We start from the raw sequence: 17,428 nt of genomic DNA, 5'->3' as shown, positions 1-17,428 counted from the left end.
TCCAGCTGCCTACAGGCATAGGTCTGGACTCCATGTTAGGGTGACAGGTGAGACATATGGGATGGTGCTGAAAAGGAGGGCAGAATGCATGAGCTAATGATTTCTCCTGACCTTATGTTCTAGGAGTTGCGAAAGGAAATCGCTTTTACCTGCAGGAAGAGACATGGAAGTAAAAGTTACATTTCTAAAATTAATATCTAATTTAGGAGTTTAGAGGTCAGTGTAAAACTGACTACCAGTATGCTGAATGTCGGCACTGTTGTTCTTGGCAGTTGGTATCACTGCTAAAGGATTGAATGCATTTCGAATTGGGGTCCCAGAATGGAGACACTGCAAACTAAAGCCAATTTGCAGTTCAGAAGGATCTGCAAACCATCATATAGTTCTATTATTATTACTGCTTCTGAGATTGGGACTTTGACCACAGAAGGCACCAGTTTGATAATATTTTGTATCTATTTTATGTTAGAATGAAGCACTTATCACCTTCAGATAAACACACTCACAGAAGAGAAAGCATTTAGTATATCACGTGACTGTATCTTACACCAGTCTGACAAGACAGTTTCAGCTGCTGTGATAACATCAGCATGTATTTTACATATTACAAGGGGGAAGTTAAAAAAAAAGGAAAAACTGCAAAGCAGACACCAAGGTATGTTCTTAAACACACTTTCTTTAATATCCCGAGGGGAATTAATCATCTGAGCCAACTGATTGTAGATTATTCCAAAGGAGAAAAATGATTCAAAAGCTGAATTGCAGAATCAACCTTGCAACTCAGGACTTAGACTTTACATTGGCAGATAATTATCACAGCATGAAATGATTTCTTGAAAGTTTTTGAACAAGTTCTAAAGCAATTAGGCTTTTAAAATTGCAAAACTACTGTTTACAGTGTACAACTATTTCTTACATTGACCTTGATGCATGAGAATGAGTGAACTGTTTTTAAAAGGGTTTCAGATGAACCCTCCAGAGACTTAGAGACCAATATGGCAGGGCCCTAGGTGCACTAATAGGCCTTAATTACACACACGAGCCCCACCTCCACCCACACCCTCTGCTCATGGGTTCAGAAGCTCGATTTAAGATCAGTCCTGGGTCTTCAGTCCCTGTTTGAGCCATGTTGTAGTCTACCTGCCTTTAGCACTGTCTCCTGGATGGACACCTTCAGGGGTGGGTTGCAGCCTTGTTCTCATACCCATCTGCTTCTGATGCGTCTACCTGGATTATTTCCACTTTGCCTTGCTGGGACTACTGATGGGCTCTTACCAGCACCTACCTCTCCCTGCCATGTTCAGATACTGTGTGACTGTGCCCTGGTCGGTGAGTGCACTACCTGTGTTCTCGTCACCCTCGGCTCCTGGCTTGCCTTCCCCTAAGGAATAACTGGCCCTTGCTGCTTCCTGACACAGTAAGTCTTAGTTTTACATTGAGAAACTTGATTAAAATTATAATACAGAATTAATTGAGTCTTGATGTATATGGCAGATTAGAGAAAAGCTAACACAGTCTTCACAGAGAGAATTAATACCCCATAAACCTTCTGGAAGACTATGGAAAAAAATCAGTGGAGGTGTGGGTGACTCGACTGATACAGGAGAGTTGGCTTTGCAAAAGTTATTTCCCAAAAGCTCTCAAGGACATTGAGCTGAGTGATAATTAAGTGAAGGTTATCTCCCTTCCACCACCGCACCCCCACCAAATGACTGTACAAAGATATGAAAAACAAAAGGCAGATGAAAGCAGGGAGTTGTTTGTAAAATCAGTAAATGCCAGGGATCTGTGTTTATACCTGCACTGTTCAGGGCTCCGTAACATGGAAGAAAGGAGGCTGAACAGGTGGTCAATGATCTCTAAATCATGAATAGTACAGGAAATATCAAATGGAAAGCAGCTATTTGCTACTTCTCTAGAACAAAAATCTACAGTGCCTCCAGTGATTTAGACAGAAGCTTTAAAAACATTTTTATGCAGTACATAATGACACTGTGGGAATCATTACCATGGGTGCTGTCAAGTCCAAGGCACAAATTAATTCAGAAATATATTAAACCATACTGGGAGATTTTCAGTGGTTATTACAGCTAGATGATCTAGATACAAAAGACAGCTTACTGAACTGTTAAACCATTCTCTTCAAGAATTCTTCCCCTATGCCAGGGAAGAATTGTTCTATACTTGCCCTACTTCCTAATCAGTTTCCATAAGCATTTGATACCAGTTACTCTCAGAGACAGTGAACAGAGATAGAGGGGTCTCTGATCTAAACTGAAGTTTTTGGAAAGCCACCTTTTCACAATGACACATCAGTCTGTGTCCCATTTAATCCATGACTCACTTGTGATTTTTCTAGGAATGTACAAAAGGTGCCACAAAAACTCTGTAAGAGCTGCTTGCAGAGTGCTCAGCTCTTGGCATGTCCCATTTTCAGAGCTCTAGAAAGCATTATGCTAACTACATGCATTGATAATTACATGTATCAGCAAGCACAGGGCAGGCAACACAGAGGCAGCTGGCATACAGAAGGCTGCTGATAAGACATGCAGTGCTTGCACAGGATTTGCTAAAGCCTCAGAAGAAATGACTATTGTAAAACAGTGGGGTTTGGCACCTTGGAAGTGAATGTATGAGAGCTTGTGTACTGTCACAAATTGAATTACACTGCAAAATGGCCTCATACTAAGGCAAAAAGGAGAGTGACAAGGACCGTATTTTTATATATACATGTATATGAAGCCACTCAAGTCTCTTGAAACTGGGTGTGACCATTTCTCCTGCATTTAGTAACTCACCCCATTAAGTGCAAATACACACACTGTGTAGATCATTCCAACGGCTGCAAATGCTATGAGGCACATTAGGAACCGGAGAGCATCTCTGTACAGCTTGAAGTTCATGGGTTTAGGGTAGAGAATGGACCTCACCAGATCCCCTTTGGCTGTATTGAAACCTGGAAAGACACACTAAAATAATTCCAAGGAGAAAACATTTCCAAAAGTTCTCTACAAAGAATGAAGGGCTTTAAAATGACTCATAATTTCTGTAACTTAAGAAAGAAGACCCAGATCTTTCATTTCAGTGTACGTGACCTACTCTGTAGAATATAGAAAAAAGTTATTTTTGTCTTAAGGAGGAGGATTTTTTCAACATCTGAGAAGCAAAGCAAAATTCTTCTTTGTAATCATATGCTAGTGGTTTTTGTAAAAGTTACGCCAAGCAAACGGAAACAATGCATAATAGCTTAGCCCAGCCCAGGATATCGATTCTCCATCTGACTGTTGTGAATTTGGATTAATGCCTTTAACTTAATGTGACTGGGCATGTTAAGTCAGACTGTTCCAGTAAGAAAAAGCATGAAAGTAAAAGCAAACTGAAGTATTGACTGACCAGTACGCAGCACCACAGCTTTCACTACTCCTCTGTCATCTGCCTTGGTCTGTATGACCTCTGTTCCACAGAAGAGGACATGTTTTTTGTAATCCTCTGCACAGTGCATTCTCCAGGGCTTGAAGTTACCAGCTTGGGGTAAATGGGTCTTTATTACTGGAATACTTTCCCCTAGGGAAGATGAGCTCAGATGAGGAAAACTGCAGTACACCTTAAAATCAGCCTGCTGACTTTCAAATAAGTACAGTATCTAGACATCTAGATGGTAAGTGAAGGTATTTACTAGAGAAACCAGTTTAGAGAAATGTTACTTTTATATTGTGACATCTTCAGAATGAATAAAAGTTTGAAGCCTCGCAAGCAAACAGACTCTGCCAGAGAAAAGCTCTCCTTTGCATCAGTACAACAGCTTTGTGTAAGTCTGAGAACTGAAAGCAGTCCAAGGACTCCAAACTCTAGCTGTAGATATACAGACTGGAACACAGACCTGAACTGGTGTTGCATGACTCCACTTCATGGCCACAAGTTGTTTACTTGGTTTGAACTTCATGTGCAGGTCACTACACCATTCCCTTAGGCAGATTAAACATGACATTCCTTATGTCAATAGGGAATATCACTCGTAAATGTGCTAAACATCTCCTTTCCTAGTAAAAAGGAGAGCCTTTAGCTCAATGCTTGACAGCTGACAAATACCCTATTTATGTCAGAGCAGATATGCTAAGGTGAAGCAGAAGAAATATTTTTTGACAGCTAAAGCTTTCTAAATGAAAGGGGTTTCTGGAATTTCTCATTTACATGAAATTTCAGAACTGTGGGTTTCAGTTCAATTCAGACCAAGACCAAATTCAAAGATAAGAAACAAAACTATGAATATCTCCCACACCAAAAACCCTGCTTTGCAGTGAACTCTCCCACATGGTGTGTCCTCCACTATCACATGAATGTGGGGCTAAGTGTCTGGAGGGCTAGACAGCCACTCCAGCAGGTTTGAGATGTTGCAGCGATGAGCAACAAGACATTCAGAGTGACTGAGAGAAACCCTTACAGCCTGAGCAGACTATAGGCCCTGTGTGGGAACAACTTTGCTCCTTATCTACCATTTCTTCTGTCTTGCTCACTCCACTGTCCCCTCTTTCCTTTCTAATCAGAGGGCCCGCTCCTAAATTCTGCGCCCCAGAAAGGAAGAAAAGGATGAACTGCCCTTCCTAAATTCCGTCTTGTCTATTTAGATAAATTGGGGCTAACTATAATTCATTCTTTATTATAGCAAACACTGGAAAGAATCCCCTTCTAGGCTAGCTATGGTCTATCTCATAACAAGGGTGATACATGATAACACTGTATGTCCTGAGTCACTGGCTGAAGCCATAGGGCTATGATGATGTTTTGATGGTAAACGCGGGAGGGATGAACTGTACCTGTCAGCATGCTTTCATTTACAATGCATTGCCCGCTGATCAGGATGGCATCACAAGGCAAAAGGGTTTTGCCCTCCTTCAAAACCAGCATATCTCCAGGAACAAGATTCTGTGATTCCAGCTCTTGGAAACCTGTAGGTGACATGTAATGCAAACTTTGTCCTTCATATACTTCTCCGTGGTAAGGGGAAAAAATACAAGGAACTACCTGCTGAATAGATCATTACTACTTTATAATGGCTGATAAACAAAGGACCACAAGTAGGACCTAAGAATACAACCTCTGATATTTAGAAAAGTCTAGGCATGAGTTTGAGCTGCAGAATTCCTTCTTATCTCCCCAGGAGCCCAATCAGTGGTTCTTGTTCCAATGCGCTAACCTAACTGAAGAAGCTTGGATTTACATTTCTTAGTTTGACTCCATCTTTTTGGCTTGTGCTCTAAATACCATGGCAATGAACAGACTTTGCATGGAGCAATTAGGTGGACTCACAGCCATTTAACGGCTATGTAGTTGGTTTTGTCAGCACTTCTTTAAGAAAAATTACATAGTTTTCCTGGGGTTTTTTTGCTAAGGCTGTGCTAAAACAGTTATAAATATGATTGTTGTGCCACAACATACTTCTAAGTCAAATTAACCCAATCTGCAGAAGCTAGCTGATCAAGCTGAGAGACAGAGGAGGAAACTGCTCTAGAAGGAATTTGATACTATACATTGTTGGTTTTGACATAAATTGCTATAGAAACAAAACACATTGAAGAAAGAAATGTACAGGAGTCACCTTCCTTATTTCTGCAGACAGTGACCATGATGTTGTTATGAGACTCAACCAGTCTGTGCAGTTTAATCGATTGCTATAAATTAAAGGAGAACACACAAAAGCGTTACATCTTTCTTACATGATGCAATTCATCCACTAACAATTATTCCCTTTTGTTATTTGTGATTATGAGAGCCCTCATAAACTGGGGTCTGCCCCTGCCAGGAACAGTACAATCATACAGAGAAAGAAACTCCCCACTCTAATTATGGAGAAGGTGTAACAAAAGGTTACAAAGCAAAGCACTGGAATGGGGAAGGGAGGATGTGGGTAAAGAATCACACAGAGATTATGATGACTAGGAGGCCAGGCCATTGCACCTGCTACTACATATGTCACAAGACTAAACCTCTGAGTAACTCTCATAGCACAGTATGTGTGCATGTTGTAACATCCTGACCTTTCCCAGACATTAGAAACAAATCCTCCTTGTGGAGAAAGGTGAGGTGTCTCACCTGTCTAAGATCATATACAGTCAAAAAAATTGAGAGGAGAGACATAATTATGATGGCAGTGGCATACTCCATGTAATCTTCAGCAAACCACAGACACACACTGAACAGCTGGAACACGTAAAATGGATTTAAGACCTGTTTGGAGAGAGAGCAATACTCAAGAGCTGGCCACATTTAAATGGTTGCAGTACACCCAGCCAGTCCACCCTGTTAGAAATGGGCTGGAATAAAAGCTAATTAGTTAAGTGTTACATCTCCCAACCCCCTTTCTAATTTTGTGAGCAGTAGCTTCAGTCTAATCAGATTGAACCATCTTCATCTGACAGAAGGGCCAAATAATCTGGACCAATAGGATGTTATTTGGGATGTGAATGGCTCAGCCCAAGCCTTGTTTTGCTTGCTTCTTTACAAGAAACGTAACAAAGGTGAGAGAAGAGCAGGTTGTGCTGTAACGATGGAGCTCACATACCATAGGCACATCACACTCTGCTTAGGCCACGTATAGCCAGTTTGTGTCTGAAACAGATACTGGTGATTTACATGGTGCTGTGCCCAGTGGCATGAGCTCATTGGATCTCTCTGCAGCTGTAGGCATATGCCAACTACTGCCATTCACTTCATCTCTGCTGATTAAGAGACAGCCTTTTTCTGGAAGGTTTGGTTTCCAATGCAGCTTGTAAACATTCACCGACCGTCATAAGGCCAACAGAATGAGCTCCCAGGACACAGATACAAATACCAAGTAGCCATACAGGCATGGGGATGGAGGATAGGGAACAACAGAGAACAAATTAATTTATGGTGATTTCATGGAACAGCTTTAAACAGAATTTGAAAACGGAGTGTGCTTGATGAGTGAGTACTGGTAAGCTAATTCAGACACAGAATCCATCATATTCTACAAGCACGCTGTCTCCCCAAGTAGTGTAGAATAAAAGCAACAGAAATGCTTAACCTCTTTGATGAGTAGTTTCCAAATAGGGATCACTGGAACATCAATAGTGTTTGGCCCACATATAACTCTCCTGTATGGGATAAAGATACACCATTTTGAGATAACTTAGTGACAATGTATGTCACTCAAGAAGCTGCAGCTTTCAATAGTCCTGAGAACTTGTATCAATCCTAGTTTAAAGGCTATGAGGATCTGTCTCCAAGAAAAAGACACAAAATTAAATGCCCCTACAGTGCTTCTGTCGGTGACTGTACCAGTGAAATCTACTTAAACAGGCACAAAGTGTAACACAGACCACACAAAAACTCCTTTGAGGCACCATAAATAAAGGAATTCTGCACCTAAAACTAGATGATCTAAAACCAAATAATTCTGCATAAAGTTAAGGGTGATTTGAATGTAAGATTCAACATAAGCTAAGGTCAGGAGCTGGATTTTCAGTATTTAATCAACTGAAGACCATTTCTTTATTTAGCAGTTTCAGGAATACCTACTCTGTAAACTCTCTAGTGATACAGTAGATTGTGAGAATAAATTCAGTGGCCAGAACAAATTGATTTAGAAGTTCAACACAATTACATGGAGCCCCACTGAAGAAGCATGCATACAATTCATCTGCACCATCTCATGGAGCCTTCCTCTTATTCAAATATCCCTTTTCATTCAATTTTTCTTGCATGGCCATTTCATCTAAAATTATGTGCATATTAATGGATACACAAGAAATTTAAGGAAAGTGCACCAACAGCAGTGAATTGACATTTCTTTGAAATCCATATGTTGAGTACTTGTGTTTTAAAATGTGTACCTGACATTCTGTTCATTGCAGGTGAGACCAGAACCAAATTTGGCATGTATATCTGAGCAAGTGTGGTGGTCTTCTAGGGCTCTAAAATACAAAAGGGAGTGTTTTTCTTAGGACATTATTCATAAAGAAGCTTGACTTCCTCAGACTTGTGTAACCAGGGCACTGAACTCACCCAACTTTCTGGAACTGTCTTGCATAGATATTCCAGACATAGCGGATTTTTTGTACTTGGATACTTTTCACCTGCAAAACAAAACAGGGACAACAATATATGCAATACAGCAAACAAAAGTACTCCCAGGCCTGCTCACAGGTCTCAGCTAGGCATCCTCACTGCAGTCAAGCACAGTTAAAGCAAATGATATGGTGGGCAGGGAGGAAGAGAAGACAGGATTGCATTTACTAACTCCCTAGTTATAGAGTGGGATCCCCACCTCCTCGCAGATTCCAGAAAGCTTTACAGCTCTTTAGGTCAAGCAAATACAAAGCAGCATTCTTCTCTCCCCGTTCTGTGAAGCAAGGAATACAGTCCTCACTCTCATTTCACGGAACAAAGGGACGAGATCACTGATGCAGTGGTGCAGTTGCCAAGGACCATCTTCAGTCACCAACTCCCTTATCTTCTGTCTGGCTTTGAGGAAAGCAGGGGGCTTTGGGCAGTTTGCAGGCATGGTGCCAAGTCCTTCAGCTGAACTGATATGCCAACAGACAAAAAAGGCCATCCCAGGATATTTCCTGAGTCACTGCTAATGCTAAGCCCTTGCAGAGCAGTTACCCATTAGGAACACATGCTGCCATTTATAACTTGCAAAAGGAGTCTGTCCTGTCCTGTGCAATAATAACAAAGTCTATTCGAGATAATGGCACTTTATATCAGCTGGAAGAAGGCAAGGCTATACACCTATACACATAAGTAATAAAGAAATCAACTCTAGGAGACTCTCCCTACCCAGTGCAATAAGCATTATTATAGGCCAATTAAATGTATACTCAACCCATACACTGACTCAAAATGGAGTTATAACCACAGCCATTAACCTAACAAGAGGCCTGTAGTTAGGGTTTTATAAAATAGTTCCTGCAATATTTGCAGTGCTAAAAACTGGAGTGGGAAATGAGCGATTCAACTCACTGCCAGAACAGGTCCTTGGACAGCTCTTGGGCACTACATGTTACGCTGTGGGCTTAGGTAGCTTAAACAGCTAACAGGTTTTATAACTGACACATAACTAGGGGCTTTTGAATTGCTAGTGAAGGATTAAACTGTTTGCTGCTTTGAAATCTGTTCTTTTCCATCTAGATGTTTTGATTTGTATGAAAGTGTTGTTCAAAGGGACTATTATTTGAGGGCTATATTGGGCTTTTTTATGTTACTAATTCAATCCTCTGAAGAATGTTACAAACCAGTCTTCACTTTCATACTGTGCCAATTGATTAAACTACCTGGCACTAAACTTTCTTATGCATATTAATATATGCCCACACAAAACAGCAGTAATAGCAACAGCTTTGCTCAGCTAAAGTTAGGTTTATAATGAAAATATCTACTAAAAATTGCTGTAGATAGAAAAATAAATGCTAACAAGTTAGAAGTCTATTTCCTGGAAGGAAATATATCTCTTTTATGGGTTTCCCAGTGCAGTGATCTAGTATCTGTAATCAACAACCAGATATGAGCAAATGTACCATTGCATTCCTATTGCTCACACCAATTTAACACATAATGCTAAGCAAGACATATAACTGAACTGACTGGTACTTGTTCTAAAATTGGGATAATTATATTTACTCAACTCATGAGGGACCTTGTGATCTCCTTGGATCAATTAATTGTCTACCTTCTCCACAGTGCCTCGCCGGGATCTCAAAGCTATGGAACTGGCAGAGACCAAAATACATTTTTGCAGGAACAGTCAATAGTGCGAGACCTGACTCCAGCAAAAGCACAAACTGGTGCATACAAAGGCAAAAAGGCAAGAAAGCAAATGTGTTTCACATCCTCCTTGATGAAACGTTTCTGGAAATACTGATGCAGCTTTGCCTAGTCACTTTTCTGTTCTGTTCTCCCTCAGCTGCATTCATCCCTGTTTTCATGTTACTGTGGGAGCTGTGATGTTCGGTTCCCTTCAGTTTCCCTTCAGACACACAGTCACCCCTAAATTCCTTGATTCCTATGCCAGGAATGAGTTTTTGATTTGGAACTCTGATTCTTCACTGCAAACCACAGTGTCTTGAAACTCCCCTATTTATAACGTAGGTCTTCTCTCAGGAGTAGTAAGGATTCTTTTTTCATAACCTCTGAGTAAGAGAGGATTTTTACAGAGGTGAGTACAGTTCTCCAAAATCTCTAGCTTGTTTTTCCACAGCTCACTGTGTTCATCAAGCTGCAAGTTTCTTAACTGGGTACGTTTCACAGCTCACTTTTACTCCATGAAGCCTGGCTGAGATTTGCTATCATCTCTCAGACGCTGGAGGGAATGCTTTACTTACTTGTAAACTTGGCTTCATTATGGCTTTGCTGAAGATTGAGTCTTCCTCCACAGTAGCTGGATAATCCGATCTACTTTTGATAAGTGCTGACACAGAGATCCATGTCACAATCTTACGAGAATAAATCCGAAATTCATCCTAAATTAATATAAAAGAGAAGTGTCACAATTTCCCTCAAAATCAGGCCAAACTCACTATCACCTTGGAGTGAATGATTACAGTAGGCCTCTCCAGAGCCCTGCTCCAGCTTTTTTAACACACTAACCAACAGGAGCCTTACAGCACCTGTGATGGATAGATAAATCAGCAGAACAGGAGCGGAACCATGGTCCTGTCAAAATGTGAGTACTGCAAATAATTCACTGACTGCAGGTGTGCTGCTTGGCTGATAACAATGGAATGTGAACACCCAGGTCATGATCTAGGACAGGCAAACAGTACAGGACAATCTGAGATGCAGTGACCATACTTGAAAGGGGAAGATCAAACATAACATAGCACTGTACTACAAAATGGTTATTCAGTGTTTTTTCACAGTCATTCCTGTGTTAACACTTCATTGGAACAAGTGTGTTAGCACCATGACTCCCTTATGGTACCTTAGATAAGCTTTCCCCACAAACTGAGTTCATGATCTTGGTATTTTCTATAAAATAAGTTCGACTTTGGAACTGCCTAACTAGTGTTGGTAGTACAGTCTTAGAGATTAGAGCAACTACTGTAACAAGTACCCTCACGCTAAGTTTCCGTCCCAAACACTGAACCACATGCATTAAAGCCAACTATGAGACTGACTTATATATCATATCCGATGTGTGAGCAGTTTGGCAGATGGAAAAAGCTGATTACCTCAGCCAGACAGGTTCTGAAAGCACAGTTATTAAACTTCATTTGGAAATGACAACAGAAAAAAAAAGATTCTATACATATGAGTCTTTTTGAATAATTTAAGGTTCAAAAAAGAAAATTAATGACGTCTACATATCTTATTTATTTGTGCACTTTTCTTCTTAAACTGGTATTTTGAGTAGAATAACATTTATTTTCTGATATTTATCTTTAATTTAAATTTCAGAATTAGTAGACATTGGGATGCAGATTGAGATGGGAAACAGTGAATAAAACAGGTGCTCATTATTTGAACTAAAGTGAGTCAAAATTCAATAACAAAAGTGAGTTAATAGGCTCTTATATTGCAATTGCAGACATGATGATGAATTATGAATGAAGATTTTATGTGAAGCAAAAGAGAATCCCAAGGATCAAGCTAATGGGATTACTTGTATCCTCATTAGCAGTAGCCATCACATTTGAGAACTGACATAATCAGAATGCAGGGAAAAAAACAAAACTGTCATTTTAATACAAAGAACTACAAAGGAAATCTGAAATTTTTAAGTGCCCAGAGCATACTTGAGAGAGCTTCCTGATAACAAGAATGTACAGTATGATTAAATTCTTGTTTAATTACATAAAGGATCATTTAAAAGCTCATTTATTTGAAAAGTGCTTGGCATGGCAAATCTATTTAAAATGACACACAAGAATAGGTAATTAAAAATGCAAACTGAATTGAAGATTAAAAAGGGAGATTAAACTTACTATGCTGCTTTAAAAAAATACATTAAAAAAATACATACCCCCAGCCTGTTAGGACGCAGATTGTTTCAATATAAAATATTCAACAGGCAGATCTGTGATTTTCAAAACCCAAGATTTTAACTGCATGCTGCTCTGCACATTTAAGAAGGCAGCTCAAACCCAGTGGTAGCAAGTGATCCATTTTGCAATTGCACATTTTGCAAATGCCCTTGTTCAGGAACCTTTGAAGCAGAACAAATCAAACTTCTGGAAGTAAACCAACCCTGCCAGCTCCTGGAGTATTCAGGTTCAGCTGGGATTCAGAGTCAAGTCTCAGTTTGTTTCTTTTAGTGTTGCAGTAGCTTGCATGAAATGAAATCAGGGTTCATGTATGTCGCAGTGCTTCAGCACAGTCCTCAACTGATAGAAATCTGTATTAGGAAACTAGCAGCAAAACATAACAGCCCTGAAACCATTAGCTGCAGGATTGCAAGCTTATTGGACACAAGGAAGGGCTGATGGAAAATGGAAACATACAGCCAAGAAAACAAGCAATCTAAGCTTGCCCTCTTCCTTATAAAGACCCCTCAGCATGCACTGCTGGACACTGTTGGGGACAGAGCTAGACAAATCTTTCATTTGGCCCACTGTCTAAATTTTGGAAGAGGGGCAGCTTCACCAGGACGGCCAACTGAGGGAAAAAGGATGTGCTGGACACTGCCAATCAAACAGATGCTTTAGAATATAGAGCACAGATCTGCAATGTAGAAAGCACAGGGATGGTGGAAGGGAGGAGGAAGGATTGAAGGCAATTAATACAGTCTTGCAACCACAGATATTACAGTTTTTTTACTCCAATTTCTTTCAGCTTGTTGTCTGATCAGCTGTTACCCTCCATTCCAGGCATCATCTTATACATAATTTGTGGAATACTTGAGAGTTCTTTAGATCAATGATGGTACACACAAGATATTATTGCAGGAAATCAGTAATGTAAGAGATTTCAGCTAACTGGATTCCCTCCAATTAACTCATTTTCCTATTAACTACATACTAGGGACTAATTTAAGGATTAAAATAGGCACCTACTGTTGTTCTAAGCAGAACAATGTCTGCTTCTTCCAAGCTGCAGCGGATGCAGTTTGCCCACACATCCCACTCGGGCTTCCAGTAAAACAGCAGCAGCAGAGCCCCACAGGACAAGATGTATCCAGCAATGCACAAGGCCTTTCGGCAGCCTTGGGTTTTGTAGCCCAAAATCTCCTGTGCAGCAGAGACAAGGAAAAAATCATTACTATTTCTCTTAAAGAAACACCTGGAATACTACTACACTTTCCCATCATCCACTGCTCTTCCACTGATAGTGTTTGGTACAGTACCGTGAAAAAACAAGTCATAGAACTTGTATTTGGCTTCTTTACGTGTCCTAAATGTGACTAGAAAAAATTTTTGCATGTTCCATAGCAGTTTTCATCCACCTTCACAAAATCTGGATTGCTGTAGTCTGATCAAACCTCCAAAACAGTTTTATGTCGTTGTGAAACTCAGCATTAAACACTGTTATGTATGTGCATGAGTTGTAATGATACCAAAATATAAAGGTCCTAACTTTTAGGCCCCAAGTCAGGAAGACAGATTTGCCTGATCAGCGTTTTTAATGTCCCTGTGCACTTTTCTTCTTAAACTGGTATTTTGAAGAAGAAAAGAAGAAGAACTTTCTTCTGAAGAAACTGAAGTACGTCTGAAGAACTTAAGTACGTCTGCGCTAGGGGATGGAGAGTGGTGCAGACCCACTGCAGCAGCTGAGACAGTGCCTGCTTCAGAATCAGAAGCACTACTGCTGTCCTGACATAGCAGTGAGTCTGCATTAAGTGTAGACTGTAGAGTGTAGAGACTCGACTAGTGTCTCTGCATGGTGCTGAATGACACTGTGGCTGCACCAGCTGGAGATGCTTTGCACAACTGGGCACAGACACAGCCTTTGCAGGGCTGTTACCATCTTCCATGATAGTTCTACTATGGGGGTTTTGGACTTTCCCAATGTGCCATTGTCCTAACATCCCAAAATAACAATAATAACAACTGTTAGTAAGAACAACTAATGAACACTTGCAGAATGGTTTACATGTTCTGAGGGCCAAAGGAAGCTACTGTAGCTGTATGAGTAGGTATTATTATTCCATTTTTAAAGCTGGGGAAATAGTTACAGTGAGGCAAGGTGACTTGCCCAAAACTTCAAAGGGATGACTGTCAGCATTACAGTTTAAGAGCTGCCAGGTCTTGGTACCATGGCCAAATTCCCTCTCAGTAGTGCTAGCAGGGACTTGGTAAAGATGAAACAAGTGAATTTATAAAGGATATCCAGCCCTGATCTAAGATGGGAGATTGCATGGCTGCAATTTCATCGGGTGACCAGGAGAATTTGCTATCACAAGGGTTAAGGTTCCTCAATTGCCTTCTTCCTAGTATATCTGCAGCAATTGTGCAATTTGCTTCTGGAGATCAGATATCTGCAGCCACAGATATTGCAAGATCCATTCATAAGGTGAGAAGAAAAGGCAATGTAACTGGAAGGATGAATAATGCATAATTCCTGGTTCTGTGCTGGTGTCTTTGCTTGTTATGCAAAATGCAGGCCCTACCCAGTGGTTCCACACGCTGCCTCAGCCTACCTGCTCTATGTCATCCTCCAAAAGACAGACTCTATCTTCCTAGGTAATCTCCTTGTGGTTTCTAAAGGCAAGAAATTGGCAACTCTGGGGAAAAAGTATGGTAAACTACACAGGGAAGTGGCCTGCATTGCACAGGACCTGGTTATACCACCTTGAGATGTGCACACTCAGCATTTTCAAAGGCTTCTATAACCTCTGAGCAGTCCAAGAGAGTAAGATAACTGCAAGAGATAGAAGGAAGCTCATAGAGGACAGCAGACAAGCAAGGCTGTTAGAAGGTAGTTGGTGTGGCAGTCATGTGCTATTAATATTCACCTGCTCTTATAAACAGGAAAAAGGCTCTCCATTCACCTCTGTCTAGTTGTACCCTTAACCAAAAGGTTACAAAATTGTCGGCACCAGCACACAGAATAGTACGCAGAACGAGGTGAACCTACTGTTCACAGCAATGGCTCACTAGCAAGATCCAGATGCTTGAATCCAGACTTTACACCTTGTCAGCAAGGCAAAGGAACTCCCAAGGAGACAGAGATGCCTAAGGGAAGAACTGTTAAAAGAATGTGCCTTCGGACTTCCTCCAGTAAATGGCTGAACCTGGAATAACTGGAATAATATTTTCAAATTGGGATGGGCAAGAATATCAGGGTGGGGAAGAATGAGATTGCTGCCATGTGCATCTTGCTTCTGACAGTGAATCATTCCTTTAATTTCCAGCTTTTGTGCCTTACATCCAAAGTCTGAGAAGTCAATAAGGCTGTAGTTAATGCAGTTAAGAAGGGAGAAGGTGGGCATTCAGCATGTGATTGGCAGTCATTTGGGATCATCTTCTGTTGGCAATGTTCTCTGCTGAAATGCTGAATGATTCTCTGAGCCTGATATGACAACATAACCATAGAGCTAGGGCAGACTCTGCCTTTCTCTGCATAGGAAACCATGCACCTATATATCAAGATACGTATCTGAGACCCCTATGCCTGCATATGTTTCCAGGCCTTTGTTTTCCAGAATAGTTTCCCCTCAAAAAATGGTTTGATCCCTTAGATCTCAAGACACTTCCCAAAACCAAGTATGCATCAGTATTCCTCATCTTAAAAACCAGGAGACAAGGAAAACAGCTCAGCTGTGAAAAGAAGTCCATGCTCTTAAGATATCCACTACACCGTCTTCTGGATCTTGTTGCTTCTCACTAGGGACTTTCCTGAGGTAGGTAGGTAGGTAGGTAGGTAGATAGATCAATAGATACCCTCAAGCTGTTCTGACCCAGTGCACATTCTGCCCTATGAACACAGGTGTTGGTTCAGGTTTATTGGTTTGTGTCTTGATGAACATGACTTTTCTGTATATAGGTGTTCAGGAACTCTACAAGGAATAAGTTGGGAAAGAATAAACATCAGATATTAACTGCTGTTTTGTATCTGGATGTCCATGCAGGAATCTGAAGCCAAAGCAAAGCATTTCCCATGGTTTGGAAATGTCTGGAGCAGGCTACCTGAGCCACATCATCCAGAAATAAAGCTAGGCAGGGAAATAGACTGAGCTCCAAACCTAACCTGTGCCAAAGTTCCCTGGGCCAGAACATTTCAATACTTAACTTCAGAATAAAATTTTCTATAAGGTTGAGGTGTTTTTCTTCCCTGTGCCTTCAGCTGGAAGCACTACAGCAATGAATGCTGCATTCATCAAAAAATTTTTAGTACATAAATAACTCCTTGTTGAAACAGAAACAAGAAACACTTCTCACTTGTCAAATAAGTCAACAGTGGGATTCTTTAGAAGAATTCTCAAAACCATTATCTTCTCAAACCAAAAAGGTGAATATTAGACCCACAACAGATGTATCCACAATGTGCATGAAGAAGGGGAGAACAGGCACACACATGATGCAGGTTTTTCAGCAGTTTTATCTAGCCATGTGAATGCCTTGCAGTAATTAGGGTTTGGAAATTCTTCAAGCTTATTCAGGATTCATTAGGCCTGTACTACAAAGATCTCCAAGCAAGTGCATGTCCATTAAGGCAAACAATACTTCCAGGGCTGGCAGAAATCCTGTGTTGATGTCACCAGTAAGAACATGTCTGTCAGGATGGTTTTATGTTGTTAAGGAAAAAAGAATAACCTTTTCTGGGTTGTATTTCACTGCACAAAGAGGCTGTGCTGATGCAGATGTTTCTTTTGAAGATGTGTCTGATGAATACAGATTTGCACCTTGACAACTTTTCTACCATGTGAGCAGATTTTTAGGGCTCAATGTGTTCATTTGGCATACCTAACATTACACAGGCGAATAACCTGGGTTCTTCAGGGCACCAGACTAAGAGATGGTGGAAAACAAAGCTAAGATTAGCCATCTGTAATACTCCAAAGGGCTTCTCATTATCTCACAGAAGGTAGCACTGTCTACAAAAGAGGCTGGTATACCGGGCTCATCTCATCTCTGTAGAATAATTTTTAATAAATTGTAGTGTATTGTAAAACTTTGTTTCCTCATCTGTTAACATTGCCTTTCTCTTGAGACTTCCAAGAGTCAGAAGAGTGACTAAAAAAATGGTTTAACTTGTGAGTGAAGTGTCTAGGGAGGGGCCATGGATTATTGGACAGAAAAAGCTGCCAGACCTTCTCAGTTGGCAGAAAATGTGCATATTCCAAGAAAGGTTCTTAGCTGCTTTTACAGCCAGCACTCAAGGGCTTATCACTCTAGTGTCCAGCAAGTCTTTGTTACTTATGTTTAAAATTGCCTGTAACTGCCAGGTCACCTGCACAGCAGAATTGAAATGCAAAAGTCAAACAAGTTCAAGCACCCTCTTCTTTGGTGAAAACAAGGCCTGTAGCTAC

General features: G+C 40.7%; 1 protein-coding gene across 1 annotated transcript in view; it reads right to left on the bottom strand.

Annotated features, from left to right (window-relative positions):
• LOC309408067 (putative cation-transporting ATPase 13A4) overlaps window positions 1–17,428 on the bottom strand; it is a gene marked incomplete at its 3' end in the record, with an annotated part of 41,485 nt that overhangs the window by 20,251 nt on the left and 3,806 nt on the right. Inside the window, exons 2-11 of the mRNA XM_082003782.1 lie at window positions 13,014–13,187; window positions 10,344–10,481; window positions 8,026–8,096; window positions 7,854–7,934; window positions 7,046–7,115; window positions 6,091–6,225; window positions 5,597–5,669; window positions 4,815–4,946; window positions 3,394–3,564; window positions 2,799–2,956 (exon numbers count right to left, since the gene is read on the bottom strand). Coding sequence (XP_081859908.1) covers window positions 2,799–2,956; window positions 3,394–3,564; window positions 4,815–4,946; window positions 5,597–5,669; window positions 6,091–6,225; window positions 7,046–7,115; window positions 7,854–7,934; window positions 8,026–8,096; window positions 10,344–10,481; window positions 13,014–13,187 — 1,203 coding nt within the window. The remainder of the gene's footprint in view (window positions 1–2,798; window positions 2,957–3,393; window positions 3,565–4,814; window positions 4,947–5,596; window positions 5,670–6,090; window positions 6,226–7,045; window positions 7,116–7,853; window positions 7,935–8,025; window positions 8,097–10,343; window positions 10,482–13,013; window positions 13,188–17,428) is intronic.

This window comes from Phaethon aethereus (assembly GCF_964289735.1).
Source record: "Phaethon aethereus genome assembly, chromosome: 9".
NCBI classification, from domain to species: domain Eukaryota; kingdom Metazoa; phylum Chordata; class Aves; order Phaethontiformes; family Phaethontidae; genus Phaethon; species Phaethon aethereus.
The sequence above is the reverse complement of the archived record's forward strand: the minus strand, read 5'-3'. Positions and strand labels throughout refer to the sequence as shown.